At 39.8% G+C, this 19,297-nt stretch overlaps 1 protein-coding gene across 1 annotated transcript in view; it reads left to right on the top strand.

Annotated features, from left to right (window-relative positions):
* The window catches only part of rptor (regulatory associated protein of MTOR, complex 1), a 483,948-nt gene that overhangs the window by 187,403 nt on the left and 277,248 nt on the right, over positions 1-19,297 (top strand). The window contains exon 7 of the mRNA XM_073026287.1: positions 9,605-9,664. Coding sequence (XP_072882388.1) covers positions 9,605-9,664 — 60 coding nt within the window. The remainder of the gene's footprint in view (positions 1-9,604; positions 9,665-19,297) is intronic.

Here is a 19,297-nt window from a genome sequence, read left to right on the forward strand (position 1 = left end):
CAAGGATTAATTTTAACATTTGCCAGCTTGTCATTTCACTGTTTCTTCAACAGTTTCACCTAAATGCCAACTTAAGTTAGGTCTTTAATGGTAAATTTCTTAAAAGCAGTTTGTCATAAAATTACTTATTTTGGAGATTGTTTTTTTTTAAAATGTGCATTCAGAGCAGAAAATATAAAACAGTACAATACAGGGACAGGCTCTTTGGGCCATGGTGTCTGTGACAAACACGATACCAAACTAAACTCAATTTGTTGTACTTGTACATGATCCATATCTCAGTACCCTCACATATTCAAATGTCTGTCTAACAGCTACTTAAATGTATTTGCTTTCACTTTCATATTATTGTACTAATGGTGAATTCACCTGAGAAGATCTGTTAGCTATGTATTGCAATTGAGTACTAACAGTAAACCGTACATATTTGTTATTTTGTGTCTAATAATACCATTTGTTCTCTTTGGATTCATCGTAAATGGTGAATGGGATGGCTTTTTAGCCCCGCTCCTATCAACGATCACATTGAAATCGATTTATACTTCAATAAAGTCAGCACAGTGGTTGTATAGTTAGAATGGATTTTTAAAATGGTAGATGTTAATCCATGGGCTCTTCCTACATACAGTAAATCCTACTGAAATAATACCCTGTTGTCAACTCAGTTAAAACTAGCTTATGTCGTATCGAATAGTATGGTCTTTATGGCACCTCATCTGATTGGCTTTTCTAAGCTTTGTTAAATTGACTCTGTACCATCTTGTATATGGTGACATGTACGTAATTTGATAATAAATTTACTTTGGACTTTGGTCTTTGAGATTCTATTAACCAGCTTCGTTGTACAGGCACAATATGGTAGTGCAATTAATCAAACAAACCCAAATAGCTTTGGGATTTGGGAGGAAACTGGAGCACTCAGGAAACCCCTGCAGTCTTAAGATGAGTATGCAGAGTTCCTTCAGCACCAGAGGTCAGGACTGAATACAAATCTCTGACATGGTGTAGCAGTGACTGCTCATTGTGCCATGGTGTCACCCAGTATTCCCACAAGTTATCCAGTGACTTCACTTGATTGTGATGCTATTTAGTGAGATCATCTGCCAGTTTGAATAGCAAAATCACTGCTTTGGATTAAACAGGACAACTGTTGCCAAATAAAAACCAAAATGATTTCCAAAACTCCAAAGAATATCTGCTTACAAAAGGCCTTGGCAGCTCTCTGATCTAAATTACATCTTTTTTTTCTGTGTAATTCTGTGCAATACTCTTCATCCTGCCCCTGAGCGTGGATGAATTGTGCTGGTTGACAAGTTTGCTCTAGAATGAGAGTGAATCTCAGATATTGAGAGATATGGGCCAAACACGAGCAAAGGAAGCTATCTTAGGAGTCCACTATGGTTGCCATGGATGAGATAGGCCAAAGGGTCTGTTCCCATGTTGTATAACTCTGACTACTTTACACTGTTGAAAAAACAAGCTGGAAAAGCATTGGATACATTTGGTATATGCTGAAGTACCTTGGGGTTCCAGCTGATTTATTTTGTTAAAATATTTTTATTTTTTATTTAGAGATACAGCATGGTGCAAGGTCCTTCTAGCCCATTGAGCCTTTGCTGCCCAATTACACCTATATGACCAATTAACCATCTATCATGTACAGCTGAAGTCAGATGTTTACATACACCTTAGCCAAATACATTTAAACTCAGTTTTTCACAATTCCTGACATTTAATTCCTAGAAACATTCCCTGTCTTAGGTCAGTTAGGATCACTATTTTAAGAATGTGAAATGTCAGAATAATAGTAGAGAGAATGATTTATTTCAGCTTTTATTTCTTTCATCACATTCCCAGTGGGTCAGAAGTTTACATACACTTTGTTAGTATTTGGTAGCATTGCATTTAAATTGTTTAACTTGGGTCAAACATTTTGACTAGCCTTCCACAAGCTTCTCACAATAAGTTGCTGGAATTTTGTTCCATTCCTCCAGACAGAACCGGTGTAACTTGAGTCAGGTTTTCAGGCCTCCTTGCTCGCACACGCTTTTTCAGTTCTGCCCACAAATTTTCTATCGGATTGAGGTCAGAAAGTGTCAAGTCTGGTTTATCCTTGGGAGCAATTTCCAAACACATGAAGGTACTACGTTCATCTGTAGAAACAATAGTACGCAAGTATAAACACCATGGGACCACGCAGCCGTCAAACCGCTCAGGAAGGAGACACATTCTGTCTCCAAGAGGTGAACGTATTTTGGCATGAAAAGTACAAATCCCAGAACAACAGTAAAAGGACCTTGTGAAGATGCTGGAGGAAACAGGTAGACAAGTATCTTTTTCCACAGTAAAACGAGTCTTATATTGACATAACCTGAAAGGCTGCTCAGCAAGGAAGAAGCCACTGCTCCAAAACCACCATAAAAAAGCTAGGCTACAGTTTGCAAGTGCACATGGGGACAGAGATCTTACTTTTTGGAGAAGTGTCCTCTGGTCTGATGAAACAAAAATTGAACTGTTTGGCCATAATGACCGTTGTTATGTTTGGAGGAAAAAGGGTGAGGCTTGCAAGCCGAAGAACACCATCCCAACTGTGAAGCATGGGGGTCGCAGCATCGTGTTGTGGGGGTGCTTTGCTGCAGGAGGGACTGGTGCACTTCACAAAATAGATGGCATCATGAGGAAGGAAAATTATGTGGATATATTGAAGCAACATCTCAAGACATCAGCCAGTAAGTTAGAGCTCACGCAAATGGGTCTTCCAAATGGACAGTGACCCCAAGCATACCTCCAAAGTTGTGGCAAAATTGTTTAAGGACAACAAAGTCAAGGTATTGGAGAGGCCATCACAAAGCCCTGACCTCAATCCGATAGAAAATTTGTGGGCAGAACTGAAAAAGCGTGTGCGAGCAAGGAGGCCTGCAAACCTAACTGGAGGAATGGAACAAAATTCCAGCAACTTATTGTAAGAAGCTTGTGGAAGGCAACCCAAAACGTTTGACCCAAGCTAAACAATTTAAAGGCAATGCTACTAAATACTAACAAAGTGTATGTAAATTTCTAACCCACTGGGAATGTGATGAAAGAAATAAAAGCTGAAATAAATCATTCTCTCTACTACTATTCTGACATTTCACATTCTTAAAATAAAATAGCGATCCTAACTGACCTAAGACAGGGAATCATTTCTAGGATTAAATGTTAGGAATTATGAAAAACTGAGTTTAAATGTATTTGGCTAAGGTGTATATAAACTTCTGACTTCAACTGTACATCTTTGGAATGTGAGAGGAAATCAGGGCACCCGAAGGAGACCCATGTAGTCGGGGAGAACGTACAACACACACAAAACACTGGAGGAACTCAGCAGGCCAGGCGGCATTTTGTGTGTGTTACTCTGATTTCCAGCATCTGCAGATTTTGTCTTGTTTGCATTGGTTCTGTAATAGTGTTATACTAACTGCCACACTATAGTGCCGCCCCTTATCCATCAGTTCAGATGGAATATATCCATGCTCAAAGTAGCAAAATGTCCTCAAAAATAGAGTGGATCATAACGGGAAGCTGTGCTTTCTGCCACAGGCCTAAACATCCCACAGCTGACATGCAGACTACTAACCACACAGGAAGAATTTATACTATTGAGATTTTGTGTCAAGTAAAATTGATTGTATATGGTTAAGTTTTTTGAGAAGTTCCACACAAACATCATGCGGTATTGGATTTAAGTGGTTTCTAAATAGGTTTTCCAGCTCCCCCTTGAAATCGAATATTCCAAACCATGAGCAAAAGAATGAATATCGGTGCTGTCTCAGCATGAAGCTTTTCAGTGTGCATTTTTTTATGGTGAAACTGCTGAAGCTGATAGTTCTGAAGAGATTTGTGCAAACACAACATTTCCTTGCCCAATTTTGTTGTGAAAATATGTGCACTGGATAGTGTCAACAATGATGAATGATAAAATACAGCAGGTACATCTTATCCACTTTTTGACTTGGAGACTGTTTTACGGTACTGAATTGGCACAACCACATGCAGATTGGAATACCACATATGAAAGATATGCTGATGATTAGCAGGATAAATGAGATTGAGGTGTTGGTCTTTTCTTCCCATTTACTTTGTAATTTGGTTATTCAATTCTCCATTCAGGTTGAAGGATAGGAAAACAACTCTTGAGGTTTTATTTATTTTTATTTAGAGGCACAGCATGGTAACAGGCCTTTCTGGCTCAACGAGCCGGTATTGTCAAATTGACCAGTGTGACCAATTGACCTATTAACCCTTATGGCTTTGGAGTGTGGGAGGAAACCGGAGCAGCAGGAGAAGCCCAATGATGACAGGGAGAATGTATAAGCTCTTTATAGACTTGTTCTCTCCAATCCCCCAAATGTTCACGTCTTGCCTATGATTAGAACTATTGCTGCCATCTGAGGACAGCATTCTAGTGATTCTTGATTTTCCACATTAATTGACCCATGCTAGATTTATTTATTTTAGATATAATGTATTTATTTTATTTATTTAGAGATACAAGCCCTTCCAGCCCATCGAGCCCTTGTTGTCCAATTGTACCCTTGTGGCCAATTAACCTACTAACCTGTACCTCTTTGGAATGTGGGGAAAAAACTCATACAAACATGGGGAAATTGCCCAGCTCCTTACACACTGTAGTGGAATTGAATCCATGTAGTTGGTGCTGTAGTAATATTATGTTGACTGCTACACTACCATGCCATCCTAAAGAAATCAGCTTGGGTTAAATGGCTGAACAGACTCAATGGGCTGAATGGCCTAATTCTGCTCCTATGTCTTACAGTCTTATTAATTCCATTTCCCGTTACTTTTGGTCTCCCTTATGTGTAGTTTTTCCAACTGAAGCTCTAAAACTTGCATAAATGCTTGAGCCTCCCTCAGATGTTCTTTGTGTTTCTGGAAGAGCTTTCTTTCCAGTTGGGCTTTATACTCAGCAGCCACTTTTTTGGGTACCCAGTGTACCTAATACAGTGGCCACTGAGTGTACGTTCGTGGTCTTCTACTGCTGCAGCCCATCCACTTCAAGGTTCGATGCATTGTGCGTTCGATGCACACCACTGTTGTAGCGTGTAGTTATTTGAATTTGATCACATTTCTTCCACATTATGATGTTAGGTCAACTGATCCTCTTGACCATGTCTGCATGCTTTTATGCAATGAGTTGCTGCCATATGATTGGCTGTTTGTATATTTGCATTAAGCAGCAGATGTATCTAATAAAGTGGCTACTGAGGATAGAAACAGGAGTAAACTATTAAGCCCTCAGCATCTGTTCTGTGAGTTAATAGCTGACATTTATATTTACTTGATCCATTCTTCTTAGCTCCATTTTCTTAACACACTTGGCATATAAAGATCTGTCATGACCAACATAAAGCTATTAATTGATCTGGTGTCCACTACTTTTACCTCTCTACATTGATGAAGAAGCTTTTAACCATCTCTCTTGAGTGGGTTGGTTTTAATCGATGTCGCCTTGTCTGAGATCTATATCACGAGCAAAAATTTATTTCAATCCGATCAATTCTTTCAAAATCTTTAGGACCTTAACCAGATCACCCTTTAATCTATTCCAGTTTGTATGCTTTCTTCTCACAGTACAACCCTTCATGGTCATAACAGTGAACATTAAGCCTCTCACACCAACCAGGAGCATTAGTTTCTAGAGTGTAACACACAAAATATTAACTCAGTAAATCATTCAGCAACTACGGCATGGCAGTCCTGATGAAGGGTCTCAACTCGTTATTCCTCTCCAGCATTTTGTGTGTGTTGCTCAAGATTTCCAGTATTTTCACAATCTCGTGTTTATATTAATTTCTATATTCTACTTAAGAAAGTACAGCCAGCCTCCTTGAATTCCGACTTTATCCCTATGGATTCTGATCTGTCTGTGTACAGAAACTTGTCAAAAGCTTTTTGAAAATCAAGCAATGAAACGTAAAATGATTGATGTAAATTTTGCTGTGCTGGATTAGCTGGATTTTTGGAACTTGGCAGAAGGCCATTCAGCCCTTCAAGTCCTATGCCAACTCAAAGAGGATTTCTTTGCTCCTTTTCCCCTGTAAGCTTTTCCTTCACTCATTCCTACTAACAATCCATTGATTGTCCCACTAACTAACTTCACAAAGGCTAATTTTACAATAGTCAATTAAGCCAAGAAGCAGAGTGTTGTTAGAATGTTGGAGCGAGCTAGAGTTCACACTAGAATCTGATGTGGTGACAGGGAGAATGTTAATGTTAGTTGTTCTCCAAGTCTGCTTTCACAAGAAGGGCACAAAACCAAATTCAGTTTCCTCTATCATCCTCGCTGAATACGAAGAATCTGAGAGGAGGTTCTCTGCAGCGGACGCTCTCTGTATCTCTACTGTTTTGGTGGGGCAGATATTTGGATGCTGCTTCCCTGGGATTCCAAAACAAAGGAATTGTAAAGCAGCATTTTAATTACCTGCCTGAAAGCCTACTGAACTGTATTGGAATGATTCCAACAATGTGGCAAGTGTGCGTGCAGTAGTTTGATCACATGGTAAATAGATTGGGCCTCCTATCCACGTTAGGCTCTTTTTTTTGTGCGTGTTTTCGAGTGTGCATGTTTTCCATCTCGGTGAGCACATTTTGTTGTTCTCACACTGCAAGTTGCCCCACACGTACCAAGGTCAATGTGACTAAAAATATTTAATCCTACTACTCCGTTGTCACTTCTGCTCTGCGCAGAGGGTAACACATTTTCGACAAGAAAATGTCAAAACCTCGAATATATCTCCTGCAAGATTGCGGATGATAAGGTCAATGAAATGTGCAGTATTTTTAACAGGTTGTATATTTATATACATCAGACGCAGATGGACTTGAATAGCCGAACAGTTGCAGAATCTGTAACCTGAGTTCCTTCGGGAGTCTACATTGCTGGCCACTATCTGTTATTGAAGACTCTTGTGTATAATTTGCCTGGTGGACAAATGGTGGTAGAGTTGTTCATGCCTAGTCCCTGTCATAATAGGCACATTGACCTGGACTCTCAGCATCAAGTGTTGTTAATTAATTCTAGCACAGTAACTTGATTGGGTTGAATTAAATATCTTCAGAAGTGACATTTTACAGCAGCAATGGTTTTTTAAAAAAAAACAAATGGAGCCATGCTTCCTTTCACCCACTCAAACATCATAAATCTTTTAACTCTTGAAATGGATTTTTTTTTTCTACAATTGAGAAAAGCCATTTCTTCATTATGCATAATATCCAATTTCTGCTTTGCTCCTTAAGGCTAATTGAGAACAATTTCTTTGATTCTGTCAACACCCACGGAGGAACTTTAAAGCCGTATTCACATGCTATTTTAGGGTTTTAACTGTTTATTTGGCTTCTCACTGTCGTATTCAAGTGAGCTAACAGGTTAAACTAGTTAGTGTTGCCACAGTGTAGTGTTAATCCCTTCCAAAACAGCTTCATTAGTTTGCTCAGTATCGTGTCCAGTGATTCAAAATGGGGGACATTGTTTCTTGAATCTTATCCTGTCCAAAAAATTGCCCTTTAGTTGTTAGAGCTGTTAGCTTCAGGCACAGTAGCCCAGCTAGTAGATCCTCCAGCCAAGGTTGAGGCTAATTATCTGACTTTTCCTTTCTGGTGGATAAGGCTGCACTGGAATGTTACTCTCATCACCATTCTTAGTGTCTGTTTACTCTGCAATGCACTTGACTGCATTTATCCAGTAGAAGAAGAGTTTTTATATTCTGTCATTTAGTCCCAAATATAAACCAATTACAGTTCTGTTATGTTTACCTTCTGCCAGATGGCCTTTACAGGATGATTTGTAGCCTCTGGAAACTGGATCATTCTTGATAAAGCTTCATTGACACAAAATATGTTGTTGGTGTACCTCCATGTGGGAAAAGTAGTGTCCCTGCTAAAGTTTTGATTTTGCTTAACCCAGTACTATGAATATTGATGGCATGTCTGATGTGATAATTTGGGAATTATGTTAGGAGATCAAGACTATAACACCTATTGGACATCCCTGCCCCATGCAACACTGGAGATGCCACCAGTATTGGCACCACAACATCCACCATATCCACTGGCAGAGTAAATAAACCGATATCAGCATTAAATTCAAGAAACTAAGGTCTTAACTACTCATCCAGCTTTATTGGGCATGCATTGGCATTTGCATGCCAGATAACAGACTCCTGAAATGGACATCCTCTTGGGAATTCTCATGCTAGAAGTTAACAGACAAACAAAAGAAAGGTATTTTTCAACATCTGTCTGGAAGGAAAAGAAATTCAATGCCTCCCAATGATCATTTGGAATCCCTGTACCAGGATCACTCAGAGAGAAGGACCATTCAAGCTGGCCATGTGTTGTGGGGCATATGGAAGCCCAGTGTAAATGATGGGGGGAATGCACCACCCCCCAAACTCTCCAATCACCTACCTTGTCAAATGCCTCCTGCCCCCTCTGAGACAATGTGCAGGTTCCATACCGGCCTCACCAATCATCGCGGAACTGGAAGGAGATCAGTCTTGATCCTGAGAGACTACCTATGAAGAATAATAGAAGAGTGAGGAGATCCAAGTGAGCAAGTAAAAGTAAAATGCAAACATGTCCACTTAACCAATCAGGTTGAAATATTGTAAAATTTTAGTAGTGCTAGCCAAAGAAGAGCATTGAAGTGTGGATGCGTTCATTGTCAAATTGGGTAGCTCTAATTCACCCTGTTTATTGGTGGTGCAATGATTATTTATTCATTCAACCTGAGCTGTCACAGAAGACTATTAAGACAAGTTAGAATAATATGAATAGAAACCTCATTGAAATTGCAAGGTCATCTTGTTTCCAACAGGAGCATTAGTGATTCTTTAGACAGTTTAATCCCAGCAGTTGGAGAAACATCACATATCTCTCTACAGCTATTTGCTATGGCCAAATTCCTTCTTTATACATGTTAATGGAGGTAGAAAGGAAAGTATTTTGCACTCTGACATTTGCTATGCTGATTGGCCCTGCAATTCAGCATTGCAACTTTAATCTAGGCAAATATTATAATTTCCTGATCCAATTTTAATTTTATGTGTAAACATTTGATATCTTAGTATAATACCACCAGCTTTAAGAGCAATGTGGAAAGGACTGTGACTGTAAAGTTTGGCGATGCGCATGTTCCTGAGGTGGCTTTGAAATTTTATGAAGTCTTTAAGAATAACTTTTCAAACAGTGATGGTGCAGGTAAATGTATATGTATGAATATCTATCCAACTCTGTATTTTTCATTTTGAATATTTGGTTCCTTGCATGTCAATGTTCTCAGTCCATTTCCCTCAAACAATAATTTCTCATTAGCTTCTAATGTTGGTCCTATAAGTACCGGTATGTTTCTTCGCATTTCATGATTGTCTCATTTATCTCCTCAGCTCCCTCTGAAATGTGTATGTTTTTCCAAGGATTAAAATGTGAATTGATAAAGTTTTAAAAATTTGCAGTAAAGATGAGCTCTGTAAGTCTTTGAACAATCAGGATTTTACCAACTTATCTCCTTAAATGGACTTGGTAATTTGGTGTTTCTTACTTACAGGTTCTGCATGCAGAGGAGTGCCAAGCTGGTGCCTGGTGTTACATTGGACTTAATAGAGAAGTAAGTTGGTTATGTATCATATTTTAAGTTGGCCTGCAATTTCTCTTTTCATATAGGCATTTAGAATACCATGTCAGAGATTTGTTTTGATCACCTGCACCCACACCCAAAATAGGCCACAGCAATAAATCTTGAGATATGTGACTCAGTTTGGAACCTTCCTGAGTGTGGAGAAAACTGAGAATTGTTCATTCAACGAACATGTAAATTTGATTTGTCAGATGATTTAGTATGCGTGCAAGTTGACATTTTATATATCACAAATAGTATACTACATTTAATCTTGTGCCTAGATTTATGATTTCATTGTACCATTTAAGGTGTTCATTTCATGAGGGAAAATGAGAAGATTGTGTTCATTTTACTAGGTCTTATAACAAAGTACCAAAAAAAACTCAGAATGGATCTGTTTAAAGACATGTTTACTCTTAGCAATGAGAAGCACCCCAACTCCTCTTGGATGGCAGGCTGCTAATAACTTACAGCTTATGAAGTTTGTTTTTTTATACAAGTTTTCAAGCTATTCTTTGGCTGTTACCTGTTCTGGAGGTCAGCACTCTTCCACTGCAGTAGAGCTGCAGTACTCAAGCAAGCAGTATATCAATGTCCCCTTACTTACACAGTGATCAGAACATTTCCTGCCTCTCGACACTGGGATTATACAGGTTCTATTTTGTTACATTACGAAATTAAATACATTAAAAAAGGCAAAGTTTCAAATATATCTCCACATTTTCTGTGAAGTTCATATATTGAGAATACCATCTGAACAAAGAGTGGTCAATAAAATTAGGTTTTCAGTACATTTCAGAAATTTAGGATTATGAGTCCAAGCATACTTGTAATTAACATGACCATTTTCTTATTATTGCAATGAATTTAAAATTAAATGAAAACATTTATCAAGGCTTAAAAAATGTACTGGGCACACAACAGTAGATAAATTGTTCCGGTGAAAATTTTTTTTAATTTATACCTGTCTCCTATGATTTTTTAAAAATTGATCACAAGTGTGGAGAGTGTTTTCATTTCTGCCTTGTACATCCCTTTGAATGATCAATAATTTACCATCTTGGCATCACTAATATTATCATAACTACATTATAGAAAACTAATAAAATTTAGGTTACCTGCATTATGATTCATTTTATTCATACTTTGCCATTACGTTAGAGGAAACAAACCATGTTTCCTGCTTGAAAGCACATGAATGTAGAAACAGCAAAGGGATTATTGCATCAATGAACTTAAAATTAATAAATTTGCATTCTCATGACTTACAGGATTACAGCTGTAGCAGAAATTTACCCTCAAAGAATTCATAAACATAATCTAGAAGTTTGAACTAGAGAATAAAATGGAAATTGTATGGAATTTGAAGGAAGAAATAAACACAAAATGTGAAATAATGTGCAAATTTACACTATTTGAGTTAGGCCATTGTGTGAGTGGACAGTGTTAGAGTAGCAACATGCACAACATGCTGGAGGAACTCAGCAGGTCGGGCAGCATCCATGGAAATGAACAGTCAGCGTTTCGGGCCGAGACCCTTCGTCAGGTGGGAGGGTCTCGGCCTGAAACGTTGACTGTTTGTTTCCATGGATGCTGCCCGACCTGCTGAGTTCCTCCAGCATGTTGTGCGTGTTGCTTTGACCCCAGCATCTGCAGAGTATTTTGTGTTTAGTGTTGGAGTAGGCCTGCTTTGGCTCATCAGGCTTGGGCAAACACAGGCGGTTCTAAATAACTTCCTGATAAGTTTTTTTTGTTAGGACATAACTAGTGTGCTGAGAATGGGTCCAGATTTAGTGGGATGTTCCTTGTGTGAGATGTGGGAATTTTGGGAGACCATTCTCCCTGGTAACACAACACGAAGTGCACCTATCTGCAGCTCCTTGGAGACTGTGTTAAAGAACTGGAGCTGCAGCTGAATAATCTTTGGCACATACGGGTACATGAGTTAATAGATGGGAGTGACAGGGAGGTATTCACCCCCAGGAGGCAGGAACCTAGGTGACTGGAGAGGAAGGGAAATAGTCAGTCAATGAAGAGTACCCCTGTGGCTGTTACCCTCAGTGATGTATACTGGTGGGGGGGGGGGGGGGGGAAGGTAGAATGACTTTTCTGGGGGAAGCTGTATTGAGTCTGGCTCTATAAGTCAGAAGGGAAGAGGGGTGAAGAGGACTGCAGTAGTGATAAGGGATTCTATAATTAGAGGAGCAGACCGCAGATTCTGTGGATGTGAAGGAGACAACTGAATGGCAGGGATGTCTTGGACTGGGTACGCAACATTCTAAAGGGAGATGGTGAACAGCGGGAAGTCATGGTGCATATTGGTACCAACAACATAGGTAGGAAAAGAGTGGAGGTCCTGAAGAGAGAATATAGGGAGTTAGGTAGAAAGCTGAAAAGTAGGAACTCCAGTGTAGTAAATCTCTGGATTGCTGCCTGTGCCACTTGCCAGTGAAGGTAAGAATAGGATGATTTGACAGATGAATGTGTGGATGAAAAATTGGTGCAGGGAACAGCGTTTCAGATTTCTGGATAATTGGAATCTGTCCTAGGGAAGGTATTGACCTATGCAAAAAGGATAGGTTACACCTGAACCCAAGGGGAACCAACATCCTGTGGGTATGTTTTCAAGATTGTTGAGAAGGGTTTAAACTAATTTGGCAGGGGGCTGGCAACCAGAGTGATAGGGCAGTTGGTGTACAACGAGGTGCAGTTTGTAGTAGGACTGTGAGCATGGGCAGGCAGATGAAGGGGCAAAATTGCAGTCAGTGCAAGTTCAAGTGTAACAGGGGCCAAGATAAAAAAGGATGAAGAATACAGACTGAAGGTGTTATATTTGAATGCACACAACATACACAATAAGATAGATGATCTTGTAGCACAGTTAGAGGTTGGCAGGTATGAGGTAGGCATCGTTGAGCCATGGCTGAAAGAAGATCATAGTTGAAAGCTTAACATCCATGTTGTATCAAAAGGATAGTCAAGTAGGTAGGTGGGGTGGGGTGGCTCTGTTGGAAAAACTGAAATCAAATCCTTAGAAAGAGGTGACATAGGATCAGAAGATGTAGAATCCTTGTGGGTAAAATTAAGAAACAGCAAGGGTAAAAAGACCCTGATGAGGCTTGTGTGCAGGCCTACAAACAGTAGCCAAGATGTGGCTACAAATTACAGTGAGAGATAGAAAAGGCACATAAAAAGGGCAATGTTGCAAAGGTCATGGGGGATTTCAGTACGCATGTAGATCAGGTTGGTGCTGCATCCCGAGAGAGGGTATTTGTAGAATACCTACAGGATGGCTTTTTAGAGCAGCTTGTGGTTGAGCCCATGAGGGAAAGGCAATTCTGGATTGAGTGTTTGTGATGATCCAGATTTGATTAGGGAGCCTTAGGAGACAGTGGTCATAATATGACAGAATTCACCCTGCTGTTTGAGAAGGAGAAGCTAAAATGGGCTGCATCAGTATTACAGTTGAGTAAAGGGAATTATAGAGGCATGAGAGAAGAGCTGGTTAAAGTTGATTGGAAGGACACACTAGCAGGGATGATGGCAGGACAATGACTTGAGTTTCTGGGACCAATTCAGAAGGCAAAGGAAAGATACCTCTGAAAGATGAAGAAGTATTCTAAAGGAAGGGAGAGGCAATTGTCATTGACAAGGAAAGTCAAATACAGCATAAAATCCAAAGAGGGGACATATAGCAAAAATGAATGTGAAGGTAGAAGATTGGGAAGCTTAAAAACCAACAAAATGCAACTTAAAAAGCCACAAAGAGAGAAAAGATGAAATATGAAGGTGAGCTAGCTAGTAACATAAGAGGATACAAAATGTTTTTTTCAGATATATAAAGAGTAAAAGAAAGACGAGTGGATATCAGTCTGCTGGAAAATGACACTGGAGAGATAGTAATGGGAACAAAGAAATGGTGGACAAACTGAATAAGTATTTTGTGTCAGTCTTCACCGTGGGAGACAATGGCAAAATGCCAGAAACGTGAGAGTGTCAAAAGGCAGAAGTGAGTGTTGTTGTTATTACTAAGGAAAAGGTGCTTGGGAAGCTGAAAAGTTTAAAGGTAGATAAATCACCTGGACTACACCCAGGGTTCTGATAGAGGTGGTTGAAGAGATTGTAGAGACATGATCTTCCAAGAATCATTAGGTTCTGGAATGGATCCTGAAGACTGGAAAATTGCAAATGTCACTCACTCTTTAAGAAGGGAGGGAGGCAGAAGAGTTAGAAAGATATTATAATCTATTATTAAGGATGAGGTTAACTGGGGACTTGGAGACACATGACAAAATAGGGCAAATCAGCATGCTTTACTTGAGGGGAAATTTTGCAGGACAAATCTGTTGGAATTCTTTGAGGAAACGGCATTTAAGTTAGACAAAGGACAGTTAATGGGTGGTATTTATTTGGATTTTCAGAAGGCCTTTGAGTGCTGCACATGAGGCTGCTTAACAAGATAAGAGCCCAGAGCTTACAAAAGGTTAAAAACCTAGATAATGAGAGAGATCCAGAAAATTGTACGGCTAACAGGAAGGAGTTTAAGAACGAAATTAGGAGAGCCAGAAAGGACCATGAGAAGGCCTTGGCGAGCAGGGTTAAAGAAAACCCCAAGGCATTCTACGAGTATGTCCAGAGCAAGAGGCTAAGATATGAGAGAATAAGACCAATCGAATGTGACAGTGGAAAAGTGTGTATGGAACTGGAGGAGATAGCTGAAGTTCTTAATGAATACTTTGCTTCAGTATTCAGTACAGAAAAGAACCTTGGCAATTGTAGTGATGACTTGCAGCGGACTGAAAAGCTTGAGCTTATAGACATTAAGAGAGAGCATGTGCTGGAGCTTTTGGAAAGCATCAAGTTGGATAAGTCACCAGGACTGGATGAGATATACCCCAAGCTACTGTGGGACGTGAGGGAGGAGATTGCTGAACCTCTGGCAATGATCTTGGCATTATCAATGAAGACAGGAGAGGTTCCGGAGGATTGGAGGGTTGCAGATGTTGTTCCCTTATTCAAGAAAGGGAGTAGAGATAGCCCAGGAAATTATAAGCAAACACAAGGAAATCTGCAGATGCTGGAAATTCAAGCAACAGACACGAAATGCTGGTGGAACACAGTCCTGATGAAGGGTCTCAGCCCGAAACGTCAACAGTACTTCTCCTTATAGATGCTGCCTAGCCTGCTGTGTTCCACCAGCATTTTGTGTGTGTTCCAGGAAATTATAGACCAGTGAGTCTTACTTCAGTGGCTGGTAAGTTGATGGAGTAGATCCTGAGAGACAGGATTTATGAACATTTGGAGAGGCAGAATATGATTAGGAATAGTCAGCATGGCTTTGTCAAAGGCCGGTTGTGCCTTACTAGTCTGATTGAATATTTTGAGGATGTGACTAGACACATTGATGAAGGTAGAGCAGTAGATGTAGTGTATATGGATTTCAGCAAGGCATTTGATAAGTTACCCCATGCAAGGCTTATTGCGAAAGTAAGGAGGCATGGGATTCAAGGGGACCTTGCTTTGTAGATCCAGAATTGGCTTGCCCACAAATGGCAAAGAGTGGTTGTAGACGGATCATATTCTGCATGGAGGTTAGTAACCAGTGGTATGCTTCAGTGATCTGTTCTGGGACCTCCTCTCTTCATGATTTTTATAAATGACCTGGATAAGGAAGTGGAGGAATGGGTTAGTAAATTTGCTGATGCCACAAAGGTTGGGGGTGTTGTGGATAGTGTGGAGGGCTGTCATCAGTTACAGTGGGACATTGATAGGATGTAAAAGTGGGCTGAGAAGTAGCAGATGGAGTTCAACCCAGATAAATGTGAAGTGGTTCATTTTGGTAGGTTAGATATGGTGGCAGAACATAGTATTAATGGTAAGACTCTTGACAGTGTGGACGATCAGAGGGATCTTGGGGTCCGAGTCCATAGGACACTCAAAGCCACTGCGCAGGTTAAGAAGGCATATGGCGCATTGGCCTTCATCAGCCGTGCGATTGAGTTCAAAAGCCGAGAGGTAATGTTACAGTTGTATAGAACCCTGGTCAGACCCTGCTTGGAGTACTGTGCTCAGTTCTGGTCACCTCACTACAGGAAGGATGTGGAAGCCATAGAAAGGGTGCAGAGGAGATTTACAAGAATGTTGCCTGGATTGGGGAGCATGCCTTATGAGACTAGGTTGCGTGAACTTTGCCTTTTCTCCTTGGAATGACGGAGGATGAGAGGTGACCTGATAGAGATGTATAAGTTGATGAGAGGCATTGGTCGTGTGGATAGTCACTGCTTGGAAGTAGGTACAGAGGAGATGTCAGGGGTAAGTCTTTTATGCAGGGAGTGGTGAGCACATGGAATGGGCTGCCAGCGACTGTGGTGGAGGCGGATACAATAGGGTCTTTTAAGAGGCTCTTGGATACATGGAGCTTAGAAAAATAGAGGGCTATGGGTAACCCTAGGTAATTTCTAAAGTAAGTACACGATCGGCACAGCATTGTGGGCTGAAGGGCCTGTATCGTGCTGTAGGTTTTCTATGTTTCTAGAATTGCAGGAAATATACTAGCATGGATAGAATATTGACTCAGTGGCAGGAGGCAAAGAATGAGAATAAAGGATGCCTTTTCTGGTTGGCTGCTGGTGACTAGTGGTATGAAGTATGGGTTGGTATTGGGGCCACTTCTTTTCATGTTGTATGTCAATGATTTGGATGAAGGAATTGATGGTTTTGTGGCCAAGTTTGCAGACAATACAAAGATAGGTGGAGGGGCAGGTAATATTGAGGAAATTGGGTGTCTGCAGATTGGGAGAAAGGGCAAAGATATGGTGGATGGAATATGGAGTAGGGAGGTGGATGGTCATGCACGATTGCAGAAGAAATAAAGTCATGGACTGTTTTCTAAATGGGAAGAAAACTCAAAAATCAGATTTGCAAAGGGACTTGAGGATCTTCAAGCAGGATTCCCTAAAGGTTAACGTGCAAGTTGAGTTGTTGGTAAGGAAGGCAAATGTAATATTAGTTTTTATTTTGAGAGGACTAGAATACAAAAGCAAGGATTAATGCTTAGGCTTTATAAAGCATTAATCAGACTGCGCTTGTAGTATTGTGAGCAGTTTTGGGCCCTCTATCTAAGAAAGGATGTGCTGGCATTGGAGGGGGTCCAGAGGACGTTCACAAGAATTATCCCAGAAATGAAAGGATTAATGTATGAGCATTTGATGGCTCTGGATGTATACTAGCTAGAATTTAGAAGAATGGGGGGGTGGGGGGGGGGGAGGCCAGGAGAGCTCATTGGACCCTATCAAATATTGAAAGGCCTAGATACTGGCTGTGGAGAGAATGTTTCCTATAATTGGGGTAGTCAAGGACAAGAGGGCACATCCTCAGAATGGAAGGATGTCCATTTAGAACAGGGATGAGGAAACATTTCTTTAGCCAGAGGGTGGTGAATCTACATTTACAAGAAAGGCATCTGGACTCCCAAGATGGAATAAGGGATGCCAGTTATATAAAGTGGCGAAGAAACTCATGGTATTTTGCAGTGAAGCTGAGAAAATTGAAGAAATCTTAATGTTATTGAAAATTGAGGATTTTCAGTAATGCAAGTATAGGGAAACTGCTTCTTCTGGCAATTGTTTTGTTAGGTAGCGATTATATATAAAATAAATAAAGCTGAAAGAGGGAAAGAGAACTTTTTCTACATTGTTATCACAGTCTAGAATTTGGACATACTTTCCTTGGCACATTTGTGAAGAAACTGAATTCATTTGACAGAGCAGATTGAATTGCCTTGTTCAGGATTGTCTGCTCAAATGTTTCAGTTGGTGATTAGTTATTTATGTTCAATTGGATTGTAATAAATTGGATTTTAGTAACTTATTTTTCTGGTTTTCCATTCTCTATGTGTAACCAACTGGAATCCCAAGAGTGTAACCAACACATTCAGATAAATGCATGTGATTAGGAACAATAATTAGTTCTATGATTAATTTATGCTCAACACACTGATTTTAATACTACAATTGCAAATCACTAATTGTCCCATCTTTCATAATGCCATGAAACTTTGAAAAATCTATTTGCCAATTACATTCCATTGTGATGCCACTTGTAGCCAATATCAGAAAATAAGTTGTTGAAAGACTCAAGCAATTTGTTCACATTCTTCTACTTAACTGAAAAAAATCAATTTGATACAGCGTTAGAATGGCCTATTAGAGCTAATTTATATGTGGCTTTTATATGAATGATCTAAAAATGGTGGGAGGTGAACAAGTAACATTTAAATAAATGGTGGATAATATAAATGTGTGTAAATTACTAAAGTAATTTAAAATTAAACCTATATTATTGTTTTTTTAACTATATATTTATCTCCCACTAGTACATTCATTGGAAAATAAAAGCCATTGTAAATATGATCTAATCTATTCAATATGTTTTTGTGGAGTATGATTAAGTAATGCTTACTTTTTCAAGATATATTCATTCTCTTGAACTGGGTAATAAAATGGAACATTGAACAGTACAGTACAGTACAGGAACACACTGTTCGGCCCACAATGTCTTTACCAAAAATGTGCCAAATTAAATCTTTCCTTCCTGTGTGTGATCCGTATGTCTGTATATTCATAAGAGTATGTCTTAAGTTTTTCACAAGTCAGTCTAACAGCCTATTAAACACCACTGTAGTATCTGCTTCCACACTACCCCTGCAGCCCAGGTTCAAGTTTATTAGCATTTATGCGGCTAAGCAAAAAAAACTCTTCTGGGATAAAGGTGCAAAACCCAGCACATATATCATATACAACGCAAAATGGTAACAATAATATTAATAGATAATAAAATATTCTGTAGATATACAAGTTGACAAAGTGTATATACAGCTCATAGTTAAATATACAGCAGTATATTGCTACTGGTGCTGTCATAAGTACGTACTGGGTGGAGGCAGGCATTCAGAAGTCTCACAGCCTTGGGGATGAAGCGGTTATCCTGCCGAACATTCCTTGTCCTTGTACTGCGGTACCTTCGGCCTACATTAGGAGGTCAAAAAAGATTGTGGGACAGATGGGAACGGCCCTTGACAAATGCTGAGGCCTCGACAAACCTCATTCCAGACCCTACTGTGTGTGAACCTTCCCCCTCTCAACTTAAATCCATATCCTCTAGTATTTGACGTTTTTACCAAGGCTTAGAGATTCTGACTGTCGACCTAATCACATTCCCCTCATAATTTTATAAACTTCTATCAAGACCTATTTATACTGTTGATGTCCTTCCCAAAAACCTGTACTAGCTGCTAATTATCACTATTAACTACAAAGTTCGATTATGAAACAAACATCTTGCAAGTTACCATATTACAGCCAGTTACCAGAGTACAGAGCAGTTAGAACCCTTTACCATTGAGCAAGGCAGAAGAAGTTGAGCGTTGGCACCGTGGTCACTGACTTCCCAGAATTGTTTACATCCGTTGACAATGTAGATAGCATTTTGTTCACTTCTCATTTCTATAGTGTGATCTTTGAACCAAGTTCTTCTAACAGTCCTTCAGCGAAGCTCCCAGTGTTCAGCATTGGAGATGATGGTCTGAGTTTTGCTGTGGTGGTGACAGCAGCTTTGAGATGT

The sequence above is a fragment of the Hemitrygon akajei genome, chromosome 22, assembly GCF_048418815.1.
Source record: "Hemitrygon akajei chromosome 22, sHemAka1.3, whole genome shotgun sequence".
Lineage (NCBI taxonomy): Eukaryota > Metazoa > Chordata > Chondrichthyes > Myliobatiformes > Dasyatidae > Hemitrygon > Hemitrygon akajei.